General features: G+C 37.0%; 1 protein-coding gene across 1 annotated transcript in view; it reads left to right on the forward strand.

Moving 5' to 3' along the window:
- The window catches only part of LOC149067792 (adhesion G protein-coupled receptor L1-like), a 66,194-nt gene that overhangs the window by 23,269 nt on the left and 29,607 nt on the right, over positions 1 to 13,318 (forward strand). The window contains exons 2-3 of the mRNA XM_089252162.1: positions 11,367 to 11,559; positions 12,123 to 12,235. Of these exons, the coding sequence (XP_089108288.1) occupies positions 11,367 to 11,559; positions 12,123 to 12,235 (306 nt within the window). The remainder of the gene's footprint in view (positions 1 to 11,366; positions 11,560 to 12,122; positions 12,236 to 13,318) is intronic.

Below are 13,318 nucleotides of genomic sequence, written 5' to 3' on the forward strand. Positions count from 1 at the left end.
ATACTTATTTTAAAGCATGAAAAAAAATAGAAAAATGGTGGAAATTGTCCAGGGCTATGAGCTCCACCCTTGTGGGAGCCACGACTGTCATATTTTCTTAGTAAAAACCACAGGCAAATGCCATTTGCATCTGCTCTAGTGTGTGAAACTGGAAACGAAAACATTGCCTCTCTTATTGATTAGAGCCACAACAAAAAAAGTTCAGATTTTGTTGATTCTAATTTTTCAATCAATAATGCTTGATTGGGAGGTCGTTCCGCTATGTTATTGTTCGAGGAAAGAAACAAAGTTTGAAGCAGTCTCTGTGGGTACAAAGGTGGATTTCAATTTTTTGGGAATGGTTAAGTCTATTGGCAAAGTGCGAAGGTTTAATTAGAATATATGGGAATTGCAAAAATGAAAATGGCCATGGAGGATTTTGAAAAAGAAAGTTAATCGAGAGATATATGTATGGGTGGAAAATGGTGGGATATATATTGAGCTGGTTCTTAAATTCAGTAACGTAGGCAGAGGAAGACCAGCAATTTAAACTGAAGGGGGCAGATTCATTTCGAATAGATTCTAACTTGTCTATACTGGAGAGCGTATTGAGATCCCAGATTTCCCTGACGTATGAGAGTATTGGAAGAATGTAGGTTTGGAAGCAGAGGTGAAGGTTGCAGTTTTTAAGGTTTCGGCAAAGAAAAAAAAGTTTTTGGAGACATTCATGAAAGTAAACCATGGAATAAAGGGGTGACCAACATTAAGCGAGAAATTTGGACATTTTGCGAACGACATCTGGATCCAAACTTTGAATCATCGAAAACATGAGGAAAAAAGATCAAATTAAACAAGCAATTTTAACATTTCATTGAATATGAAATTCAAGGGGAATTCCCCTAAAATTTTTAAATCAACGAAGTTCCAATTAGCCAAGTTCATCTGTATCTGGATCTATTACAGGCAGCTGGAGCTCCTTGAAACTCCAGGCTAACTCATCTGCCGCATTTCAGCAAAGGCAGGATGTTAGTATTACGTATGGTTATATATAATGAAAGAGTACCCCATGTATGGACACTTTTTCGGACTGGTCAGATTAGGGTTACCAACCGTCCTCCTCTTTGATGTCATTTCAAGTGTCCTCCTACGTTTCGGAAAATTCACCTTTTTGTCCCTCCTTTGCAGGTTTCCGAAATTATTTTTCTTTTTTTTTTTCTGGGTGGAATTTTTTTCCCACTTTGAAACATATTTCTTCATTGAGATACGAGTGTTTTTGGTTTTTTTTCCACATGTGTGGGTGCATTCGCCATCCCAATTCCCAGAATTTTTTCTGTTTCTGCGTTTTTTAGCGGTTCTGTTTCAAATTTTGAAAAAATGATCATTTTGGCCGGTTTTATTGGTCGGAATAGTGGCACTATCTATTGTGAAAATTGGGATAAATGATGTCACTAAGGGTGCAAGTGTGTATGCAGGCGTTCTCAGTTTTTGAATCTGGCAACCTAGGTCAGATGCTTCTTTGAACAGTGCTGTTTTAATGTAGGCCCCACCCAGGCATGGGCGGGGGGGGGGAGGTGACGAAAATGAGAACCTTTTTGAAATCTTCAAGAATTTGCCTCAGAAAAATCACTTGGCTCGGAGGCCCATGATTCTCTTAAGAATGGCCCTAGGTTCGAGGTGGTGGTAAAGGATTGTAACTAGGATTTTTTTTTTGGGGGAGGGGGGACTGATTTTATTGCCACCTCCACTGTGAAATTCAACAATTTCCTAACATGCTTTTTGGTTCCTCCGAAGATTTGTTGCCCATGATAGTTTTTCTCTTTGCACCCCCCCCCCACCCCTGACCCTGCTCAACAGGATGTATATTCCAACTCTGAAGAACATTAGATCTCCATTCAGTGGCCACCGATGAAATAAATGAGACAACCAATCAGATAACTGGGTGTCTCTTATTCAATTGCATACATCTAGATATAAACTAGTAGTGTTTATGAGATTGCATAGTTTGAGATCATGATGGCTCATCAAGATAAAGTAACGCTCTATGAGCTGCTGAAAAGTCTTGAGACTTGCAGCTAGCAACAAATCTTTTAATTTAGCAATGCCGCAAAGACACCTCCTGATAATACAAATACTAGCATTAGGGGGGGGGGAATGTTGATAAGAAAATCAACTTGTATCGTGTCAGCCTTTCACCCATCAAGAGATACTCTCAGATGATATGTGTTCAATAAGAGCTTTTCTGGTGAGAATGATTATTTTTGTGTGGGGTGGGGGGTGGGGGGGTTGGTTAAGCAAGCTAAATCACACATAGGTGCAGGTGACATCCTACCGCACTGCCCATGAGATCTGGTTGAAATTTTCAAGACTAAACATATAAATTGGTCGCCAGATAAGCCTCAAGAAAATCAATTTTGCCCAGGGCCCCCCCCCCTCCTCCATGGTGCTCTTAATACAGTCCTGTATTCTACAAGTGTTCCAAATCAGCTGTGGGATTCATTGAACCAAAGTTCAAATATAGGTTGAAACGTCTGTATAATTCGAACTCTTAATTTTCCTGAGAGTGAGTTTGAGAGCCTCTTGATCATACCTTGCACATGTGTACTTTAGCCTATATATCAGGGCTTGACAAATAAAGAATAGGCGCTAGCCAAATTTTTAGGAGTCGAGCATATCTTTTCAAGAGGAAAAAAAGTCTCTGATAATCCTTTTTTTCCCAGATTCTGTGACTTGGTGATCCCCTTCCATTCCCATGTTAATAGTCATACTGTGTATTTTCTAAAACTTTTGTGTCGTCTTCAGACTCCAGTCTCATGCATCGATACTAATAAGATACCATTCTGACGTGTCCCCTGTGATTTGTCAAGCCCTGTTACATATGCTGTAAGTTTTTGTTATTATTTTCATCATCTTCTATGATGTCGTTAATGTTATTGTTGTTGTTGCTCTTGATGACTTTGAGAGATTTTATGAAGTTGCTGTGTTAAGTATCGCGTAATTTTAGACTAAGTATTATATTAATCAGTATTATCCCGAAATTTGTGTATCAAATTATTTTATTCATAAAATTATATCGGTCCTTTTTCATGAAGATATACTTACTTTTTACACGTTTCCCCCTCAGCCACAACTTTGGTGGTGGTTTTTTTTTGTAATGTATTTGTGCCAATGTAAGTATTTGGATTGCCTAACATGCTCAGATAATGGATGATTATTGATCACAATTATTTTATAGCAGCAGTAACCCAAATTAAGAGTCATTTTCAGTGATGTGGTGCTTATTATATTACTTAAATACAGGGCCGCAACTAGATGCTTGGTCACCCGGGGCAAGTGCACATTTTGATGCCCCCTCCCCTGTAATGTTGAGGGAAGAGGTTCCAGAATGAAATTTGCGCCACCTCGAGTCCAGTGCCCGGGGCACGAGACCTGCCTGCCTGCTTGCTCCCCCCCCTAGTTGCAGTCCTGCTCAAATAGCTAGAAAAAAAATCAGATAAACATTTAAGCGCCAGGTGAATTTCTTTTGAGCCGAGTATTATTTTATTTTACTTGATGCATTTTACGTGTTTTCCTACCTGGCTGAAATGATAATTAGCTCAATTAATCCTGTCACTTGCAGCTATCGGGTGCTGCCTTCTACACTATTTTTTGTTCTTAATACAGTAAAACCCGTCTTAACAGACACCCCTCTTTTATGGACAAATGAGAATTTCCCCTCATGTAATAAAATTATGCATTTCAAACCCCTGATTTACAGTCACCCCTCTTTTACAGATGCATTTTTTTTTTGTCCGACTGATGTCCGCAAAAGAGAGGTTTTACTGTACTCTGCCTGGCTGAATGGACCAAGGCACTTCAGGGCAAGACTTGTCAAATAAAAAAAAAAGATTAGGCATCAATAAAAAGAAAAAGAAGGCCTTTCCATTCTAGCAGATGCACTTGCCCGTGGTGCAGTGGTAAGATGCTTGTCTTCCACCATGAAGGTTTCTGCCAGTGTGTATGAGTTTGAACCCAAGGAAGAACATAGAAAATAAGTTGTTTACCTACCGAGCCTGGGGCAATCACCGATAGGTAACACCTTCTGTGGTTGGAAAGTATAACAACAATACAGGACTTGGTGTGTGATACAGTAGCAGACGTACTGTCGTAGTTTCCAATAATTTTGTGCTGCTCTCAGACTTCAATTCAGTTACAATTAATAAAAAAATTGAATGCAAGTGCCAATGCCGACTTTTAAGTCACCTGGGATTTCTCAAATTCCGCTTTAGGATCACATCAACCGCCTGAGCGTCTTGAGATAGAACAAGGGTACCATGAGATATTCAAAAATTTCTGAGGATGCCGAAAAAGTTAAATGTTTGGGAATTCCTGGTCTACACAGGCTCTTGGTCAGATTTAAGATAGATTTTAATTTTTACTGTTATCTTGTCTGTTTTTTCAACTGACTGTGGCGGCGAGTGAACTCGAATAATTAAACCCTCTCCCCCAACAAATCTGAAAATAACAGCCATACTTATCCATAAACAGGACGTATAGCTAACAGTTGGCATCAAAATTTACTGGCGAACCCTTTATCCTAGACGCATACTTCCAATTATGAAAAATATCTAAACACAGTGTGGACCTCAGATTTCTTTATTTTATATTGCGAGGGATCGAAATAAATTAACTTTTTATACGGAAACCCTGTCCTCAAAACCCCAATTAGAAAGTTGTTGCCCCATCTTTACTGATACTAACAAGAGAAATTCCACGTTTTTAAGTGCAATATTCGTTGAGATATTTGAATTTAAAAATGGGGGAAAAAAATAAAGGGGCGGCACACAAATGAGATGAAAAAGCAGTTACACACATTATTTGCATACTTTTTCTAGTTGAAAGTCTAGTTGAAATGTTAGCGTAGTCTGGACGGAGAACCCGGGATGCGTCTACTATCTTCTAATGCTTATAAGGAATAATCTCAGAGACAAAGACTTAATGATCGTCTCAATTAGATAATAAATAACCACCTTTCACACAATGTTTGAGATTATGGCATATTAAAGGAAAAAAATTGAAGGACAAATAATTTTTCTCTGCACCTTTCATCTTAGCAATCGCTGACATCCATTTGAGATATTTTCTTTTTGGTGACACTGGCATCGCGCTCTTGTGTGTTGTTATTTGCCAATACTGCATTTGAGCGAGATATCAGGGGCTCATGCGCCTAATGAGCTGGGTTTATTAAAGGGAATTTTGTTGTTAAATACATATATTTAAGCATACTAATCCAGCGAAATTATGTAAACCTTCCTTGATTCCTGAAAAAGTGCAGAATAATCGGACAGTTGGAATTATGTTTGCTTCTCCCATGCACCTTTCTTCCGGCTTTGATTAATCTCATATATATAAACTGATTTCTGCAGTGGTTTGTTAAAATTATTCAGTTTTCTGGAAGACAATATTGTTACTTAATGACAGATTGTGATTGATCGAGGCTAACAATTTTGAGAATTTAGCAAATCATGCCTCATCTCATTCATATTTTTCTTCTGACGCAATATTTATATGCCGTATGACCATCTGCTGCAGTTTTGCAACTTTTTTGTGTGAGCATATTTTAATATGTGAATTTCAAATCGAGTTTAATGGTAAGATGCAGATGAATCCCTTATTCAGTGAGAGTAAACTTATAGGTCACCCGCTTCTTTCACAAGAAAAATTACTGTTTGTATAATGGGATGAAAGTATTTGATCTTTTTGTTATTGCATTTCGATTATTTAAGAGAACGAAAAATAATTTCCCACAAACGCAACACCATTCATTACAAGTGTGAAATCTGAATCTCAGTGAGTGGTTCTTCTCGCTCCTTGTCTTTCTTCTTTTTCTGTACAAATGGAATGAAAACGCTGCTTGTTCACCGAGCTGTCATCACAATTTTCTTTTCCTCCCTGTATAGTCATGAACAATGCAAATAACCAGTTTCTCTCAGAGTATTCTTTATAATCATTAGAAGCTGGTAGACCCTCCCAGGTTATGTGAATGCCAATTCCAGACCCGTGAAAGACTTATGAAATCCATGTCAATATTGATGATTAAACTGCAATTACTACAAAATCAACTTCCCAATGAATAAAGCTCTCCAATAAATAAAGCAAATATATGGAAAATACAAAATTCCTAATGCATTTTCGACACACTGTGGGTGTCATCATCAGAGGAAGAATATATAACCACAAATCATGCTGGCTGAGGATCCCACTTGGGTTGAATACCAAATCTTCACTCGGTTGCTCAACAGAAAAAAGTATGTTTATTCACTTCTCAACCGTTGTGGTCAGAATGAAGCCGAGAGCATGCATGTAAGACTAATGCAGCACTCTGATTGGCCACTTATGAAATGGAGCTACCTGATTATGTTATTAGAATTTTTGTAAATTCCCGCTTGTAATGAATCAGCCATAGTCTGACCGCGACGTTTGAAGTGAGCAGACATGTTTTTTTCCGCTGAGCAACTGTGAGTGAAGATTTGGTATTCAATCCATGTGGGATCCTCAGTCAGTGTAATTAGTGGTTATATATTCTTCCTCTAAAGACAACACCCACTGTGTGCCAAAATGCAATAGGAATTTTGGATGATTGGGATATTTTTGTATGATTTTAGACTCCGAATCAACCAAGTTTGACTGTATAAACTTCTTCTTATCCCGGAAAAGCTTTTATGTCATTTTGCAATTTCCTTCTTCTTCTAGCGGTTGTCCCCAGCATAATGTAAATTATTTACTCTGTTAAAATTTTTTAAAATCAAATGGCTGTGTCATTTCGTTTAGGAAGTTGGAAGCTTTGAAGTTTCATGTCATTAAACAGTAAAAATCAAGATAAAAGATTGCCGTCCATAGGATTAAGAATCGCTTCTGTGGATAAGAGAAATAAAAAAATTTCCCTCAGTTAACTCGAGCAGTTGGGTGTCAGATTGATATGAACTTTATCACTGGAGGTTTGTGCCGGGGAAAAGCAGCTTCAGTTTATGCAGCTCAGTTCTATCAGCAGTTTTCATCACCTCCTGTGAATACGCTACTTACTTCATAAATCTGATGCGCTGTATTCGTAGTTGTCCCTACTACCTGTCATCCATAATGAAGTATTTTATGCATCAACAATATATGAAGTTAAAACTAATAATGCCATAATACTAACTGGCAAAAAGAATAATACATTATTAAACCAAAAATTAACGTTCAGTTCCACCTAATCCTGTTTTTTGTTTGCATCCGCATGAAAATCCCTGCTCAAAACAGCTGAAGTCTCAAGTTATTTTTTTAAAAGGAATTTATATATCTTCTCTATATTTGTGTGTGCGTGTTTGTAAACATTTCGTCGCAATGGTTATAATGATCAAAGAACGGAAAGCTGTATTGTATATATATATATATATATATGTGTGTGTGTATTTCTGATGTTTGTACCAAAATGTAAAGAGAATGTTTGATCTCGATTGATGTATTTGGTAAGATTTTTTCGTGCTTCCTATATTTCATACCGAATATTATTCATATGTCTTTGAAGCATCAGTTTTTAGCTCTTTTGATTTACGCTTTCCAACTTGATATATCCATGTTATTTCTTCTCTTGTAGCTATTATGAAATATGAGCAGTTTGCAGTTATCAATTTTGCCGATATGTTTTGAAACTGTTTCCAGATACCGCTGCCATCCATTGCTTCCATCCGACTTTTGTATGACACTGAATTTTTTTTCTGGAGTATACTACCAGTTTTGGGGGGAAAGGGAGGAATATCAGTCGTTTTTGATCGATTTTTCCCTGGAAAAAAAAATGAAAAGTTTTATATCAAGTAGGGTGAGACGCTCGATTTTTTTTATCTATGATGCTCAGGGTTCAATGATTGTGGTGAGTGAATCGGGTAAACCTTGAAATTTGAGAACCTGATACAAAATAATTTATTCATTTTAGACATGATATAGGTGTTGTTTTGAATGAATTTATATCGGACAGCTATGACCCTGACCTGGGATCCAGCTAGGGCCACCTTAATACTATCATGGGCCCCACTATAAGTCTGACATATCTCTGACCTATAGTGGGTAACGACTTATTAGTGACTTATATATAGATGTTAATTGTTTTGAAAGCTCATCAAATCAGTAGGCAGGTGCACCCAGCTGATAACGAGGTCCTGGAATGAATACAGTGTGAACTTACGTGAAATGTACAACAACTTATTTATATGTTTAAATTTTTAAGACTACACACAGTATTTCAAATAATAGTCTTCTGTCGTCAAGGCACTCTCAAATGCTTCAGAGATGCTTGTCAATCAATTTTTGTTGATCAACATGATCATTCATTTTGCATTTGCAGCTTCTACTGTTTTTCCCGAAAAGGGTGATATCGCCTATTCTGTGAAACATTTGATCTACTCTTCAAAACTCGTGAGCTCTTTTATATGCTGCAGTATTCCGTGAACAAGTTTTTCGTGATGTTAGGCATATGAGCATGTTGTTTTACTCAATCTAATTTTTAAAATGAATTTACGAAAAGTACCTCAGAGAATAGGGGTTCTACTGTACTTTAAGGTAATATATTGATATGCCATATTGTGCCATGATATTGCCATATTATCATGAAAAATTAATTATGTCTTACTATCACCATAATTTTTGTCTACAAACTCAAAAACTACTTCCTAGATCAGAGGTGTATGCAAGTGGGAGGGGCTCATGTCCCTCCAAGCCAACAAAAAATTGCAAAAAAAATATTAAAATATCTTTTATGTGCTATTTTAATCAATTTCTGTCAGTTTAAGTGTTTTTTGAAGGCTGGTTACTCCAAATGTTTCCGGAAGAAAATTTTTGTGGCCCTCCCCCAAGTCTTTTGTGCTCCTTCAAAGGCGAATCTTGCATACACTTCTATCCCGCATAGGAATTCCATCTCGTCTGTATCGAAAGCTTATTAATGTGTAAGAGATTGAACCTACGTGCCATGTATTTTTTTGTCAAACACCAAATACTTATTGTACGTAATTTGATATGAAAAAAAGGTTTTTGTTATTCGAGAAGTTTGCTCAGACTCAGATTTCTATCGAGGCAAGAAACCCATCCATCGAAGTTTGAAATGTCCATTTTCTGACCCTCAGTGTATTCAGTCTTAAAAAAATAATAATATGGCATCTATATGACGAATTTACCTAATGCTAATGTTGCCGCACATATGTGCTTGCATATGTATTTTGTAGAACATGTTTCTAAGATCAAATATATTCAATCTTTCCTCGATTATGCGTGTACGAATTTTGATTAGCGAGTTTATAATATTAGCGTATTCATGTTATATTCCAGTTATGAGTCACATGTATCGATTATGTAATGTATGATATAGCAATTTGTAGATATAAATAATATATATTTAGTTTTTCAACGATTATTACAGCTTCACTTGCTAATTTATGAATCAGTTATATTACTTTACCCTATCATTCCCTTTCCGAGTTTAAGCTATATAAAAGATTCCTTTAGCAAAAAATTGAAAATGGGAAAAAAAGCTTTAGCAAAATGCAAAAATGCTAATGACTGATGGATGGACGTCTACTCATTTCGTAACTCCTGTAGGAATTTTTGCTAAAGTAGCTAATACTTCTTTCGCATTCTAAGATTTTCTTCCTCATTTTGCAAAAAATGTAACAGTAGCTTCTGTTCCCTTTACCGAAAATACAGCAGATCCTATTTAAGAAGTCTTATCTCCAGAATATCAATTTCCCCCCCCCCCCCCCTGTATGCAAACATTTATTTTTTCAAGTTGTTTTCCCATTCAACACAATGTTGTATGGTACTGGCAATGACATCTTAAGCGGGATACACTGTAGTATCTCATTATAGAGTGAAACGGTCAGTGTTTCTGAGTATTTTTTCGTGTGCGACTCGAACACATTGCTTATGTGACACTCTGCTGTACTTAAAGTTTCATTGTAACATTGCTATCGTTATCACTGTTGTAATAAATTTGAATGATTTTAAAATGGAAATGTTGCATAATTACTTTAGGTAATTATGGTCTGTTTGGATAATTTTTTTTGTTATGTTACGCAGTTTAGAGATTAAGTTGTATTTGTGTGTGTGGTGTGGTGCTGAACTATATTATTTGTTAAGCCAAAGTTGATGAATGTGTAAATCTGTGGTTCTTGAAGTGGTCATTGTGGCTCCCAGGGGTGTTTTGGCAACCTGTTGATATTCATGTGTGCCTCTTTGGTGCTTTGAAGTGGCTCTTTATTAGATTGTTCTGAAGAGCAGCAAATCAACATTGACTGCGGAAGAGAGCCGCAGACAGCAAAAGTGTGAGAACACTGTTGGCATAGAGGGATTAGATGATTGATCCATTTACCTCATGGCAGGGATGTCAGAACTGATGTGCTAATGTCGCTGAAACAACATCTACCATTGAAAGGATTTTTTGTGGATTTACATTTACATATTTATCTTAACAAAATACAAGTTCTTATTACACTTTGAGCAAAACTTGTTGTAGACTTCCGTTACGTCTCAGGCAGGAGTATAGCAAATGTGTGAGCTATTTTTATATTGATGTGTGCTGCAGCTCCAAGGAAGCAAACCGGTCTATCTATAGTGAGCGATTTGCTACCATTTTTCATTTTGCAGCACACCTTAACTTGCGGCTAAGATTCTGTGACACCTAGAATTATTACGAACTCTTTATATAGACGGGGGTCTCATTGACGGAGGCCATCTTCAGAAGATAATTGACTCCTTGAGAAAGAGATCCTGTAGGATTGTCCCTAGCACACCCTAGCGCACAATTTTTAATGCTAGACTTGTTCACACCCCCCCCCCTTCTCTGGTTAAGATGGTCCAGAGCACCATTTTCATGTTTTGCGCGGCTTACTAAAATGGAGTGACACGCTGGCTGAAAATTACGATTTAAATCACTGACTTTACTGATTTTTAGTGTCGCGCATAAACAGAACAGAAGAGTGTCGCGCATGATAAGGGAAAAGTTGCCCCTGAAAAATGTAGTGTGTAACTCCAGATCAGAGCAAGTCTTTTTGGCCACAACAATTTGGCATCGTTTTCCTCTGGTATTTTCTGGCTTTCATATTTATCACTATTATTTGGATATTCCAAATACTACTATCTCTATTAGATTCTGCAAAAATTCTCATTCCGTTCAAAAAAAAAAATCATTGAACAATGTGACAATCACTAATATGTGATTATATTGAAGTGATTTCCAAGAAGTTCTTGATCAGTGGCAGCATCTGCCTCTCTTACTCTCAGTGATTGATGGTAAGATATATATTTGTGAGCGAAAATTATGGTTTTAGTTACGATTGTCATTTAATATAATTTTCATTTCTAACATTGCTGAAACTTATTATTAGGTAATGCGGTGATGTGTTCTGCTCATTTCGTCAAATCCACATGGTATAATGCTGTGAAGATTTGCGAAAACGAAAACAGGCGACTTCTGTGTTACCAAACAGAGAAGGACACTCAGGCTATAATCAATTCGCTGCCAACTCCAGTCAAGATGAACAGGCTGTGGCTGTCCAACAGAAATTGTGCTGAGGAAACGTAACATAACATTTTGAGTTGCTTCCACAAGATTTTTAAATTGCTTTAAAAAAATTATATTGATGATGTTTAGAATTAGAAATTTTGTTATATTGCAGGAAAGAAAAAATCATTAAGCTCATTTATGCATACCACACAAAATAGATTGACACCGCGTATCCTGGGTGGTTGGAATCCTGGGGGTCTACTAGCCTCTAGCACTTATAAAGGATAATCCAAGAGAAACCAGCTTTTCCATGATTGGTAGTCTTGAATATTGACTGCTGTTTGGCCGTATGGGCATTGTGAATATCCTAGTACAAACCCCCTTAAGTAGTAGTAGTATTCACTGTCACCCGAAAGGAACACTAAGCTGACTTGAATGTCAATTGACACCAGCCTACATGAACTAAATCAAACCATGATCCCATGGTCTTCTGGCCAAAACCGATGATAGCCTAGCTTGTGAACATATCACATGCTGTTGTAATAGAGAGTAAAAATATAACTTTGTAAAAAACGTGGATGATGGACGTAACTTTTGAATAATTACATAATTTTAACATTTTCTCTCTTTTTTTTAGTTTGGAAAAATGTCTGATCCTTTATGTGGATAAATCTTCTGATAGAGTATGGCATTATTTGTCAAGATCATGCTCGGAAGAATTGCCATTCATATGTTGCAGCATCAACCAAGGTGTGTATTCATAACTGTATATGATAAAGCACTATGGTGCTCATGTCCCACATCTTCATCACCCTACACCATACTGATAGTATATTTGATAACATGATCATAAATTAATATACAGTAGACACTGCTAATTGAAATCACTAATTATCATAGGTGGCAATGCTTCCGGTTTTTCAGCCTTATTAAAAGTTTTCTTTCGGCAATCAGATTCTTCTGATTTTTCATGTCTTCATAGAAAAATCCCTAAAAGTCTTCAAATTCTGTTCATTCAAATGGAAAATCCCTAAAGAAAATACTCTTTCAGTCCTTGCAATGATGGGATGATCCTTGCAGTCCAGGATGACCTTGTTTTCTCAGGAAAAATATGAGAAATCAGGTTTTCAAGTACGAAAAATCTGTAACTGTTGCCAAATATGATACCAAAAGCAAGCAAAGTTGTCAATTATTGCTAAAAACTAGGTACGCAAAAAATGCGTCCTGGGAAAAACTATTTATATATGGTCACCGGATGCAATCCCAAAATATATCCCTTAGTTTTCCCTTTTATTTGTGAGACATGTTCTCTTTGACGCCAAATATGCCATCACATGATAAACTACAGATTTTGCAAGTCTGTGAATTGGCACTTATGGTGTTATCATTTGGTTATTGTTATCACTTTTGCAATGCATGGGCCAGATCTGCACCATAACTTTGGGAGCTAGATGGCCTAGGTCAATGAGATACTTGCCTAAAGTACCAAAGGATGTTTAGAGGTGTCGCGAGTTTGATACCCGGTTTGTCCTTGTCAGAAAACTTTCCTGACAAAGGGGGTACAACAGAAACGACAACTTGACCGCAGCAAAAAATTGCTACCGCAGGGAGTCCCCCATCGAGGGTTAGCACACCAACCTCTCGATGAATATAAAAAACAAGCCTGCCGTTCAGAATCTACAATAAATTGTAGGTCCCGGTCTATAATTAGCCCTTGTGGGCAGAAAATGACAGTGGAGCGACAAAAATGATCAAACCATAACTTTGGAAAAATGCTGTTTATAGTTATCAAGATTTTGATTTACGTTATAAATTTTTTTTCTGTTCTAAGTT

Source organism: Pholcus phalangioides, unplaced genomic scaffold (assembly GCF_987345545.1).
Source record: "Pholcus phalangioides strain wild (caught in Gottingen) unplaced genomic scaffold, Ppha-v1.0 ptg000028l_1, whole genome shotgun sequence".
Classification (NCBI taxonomy): Eukaryota; Metazoa; Arthropoda; class Arachnida; order Araneae; family Pholcidae; genus Pholcus; species Pholcus phalangioides.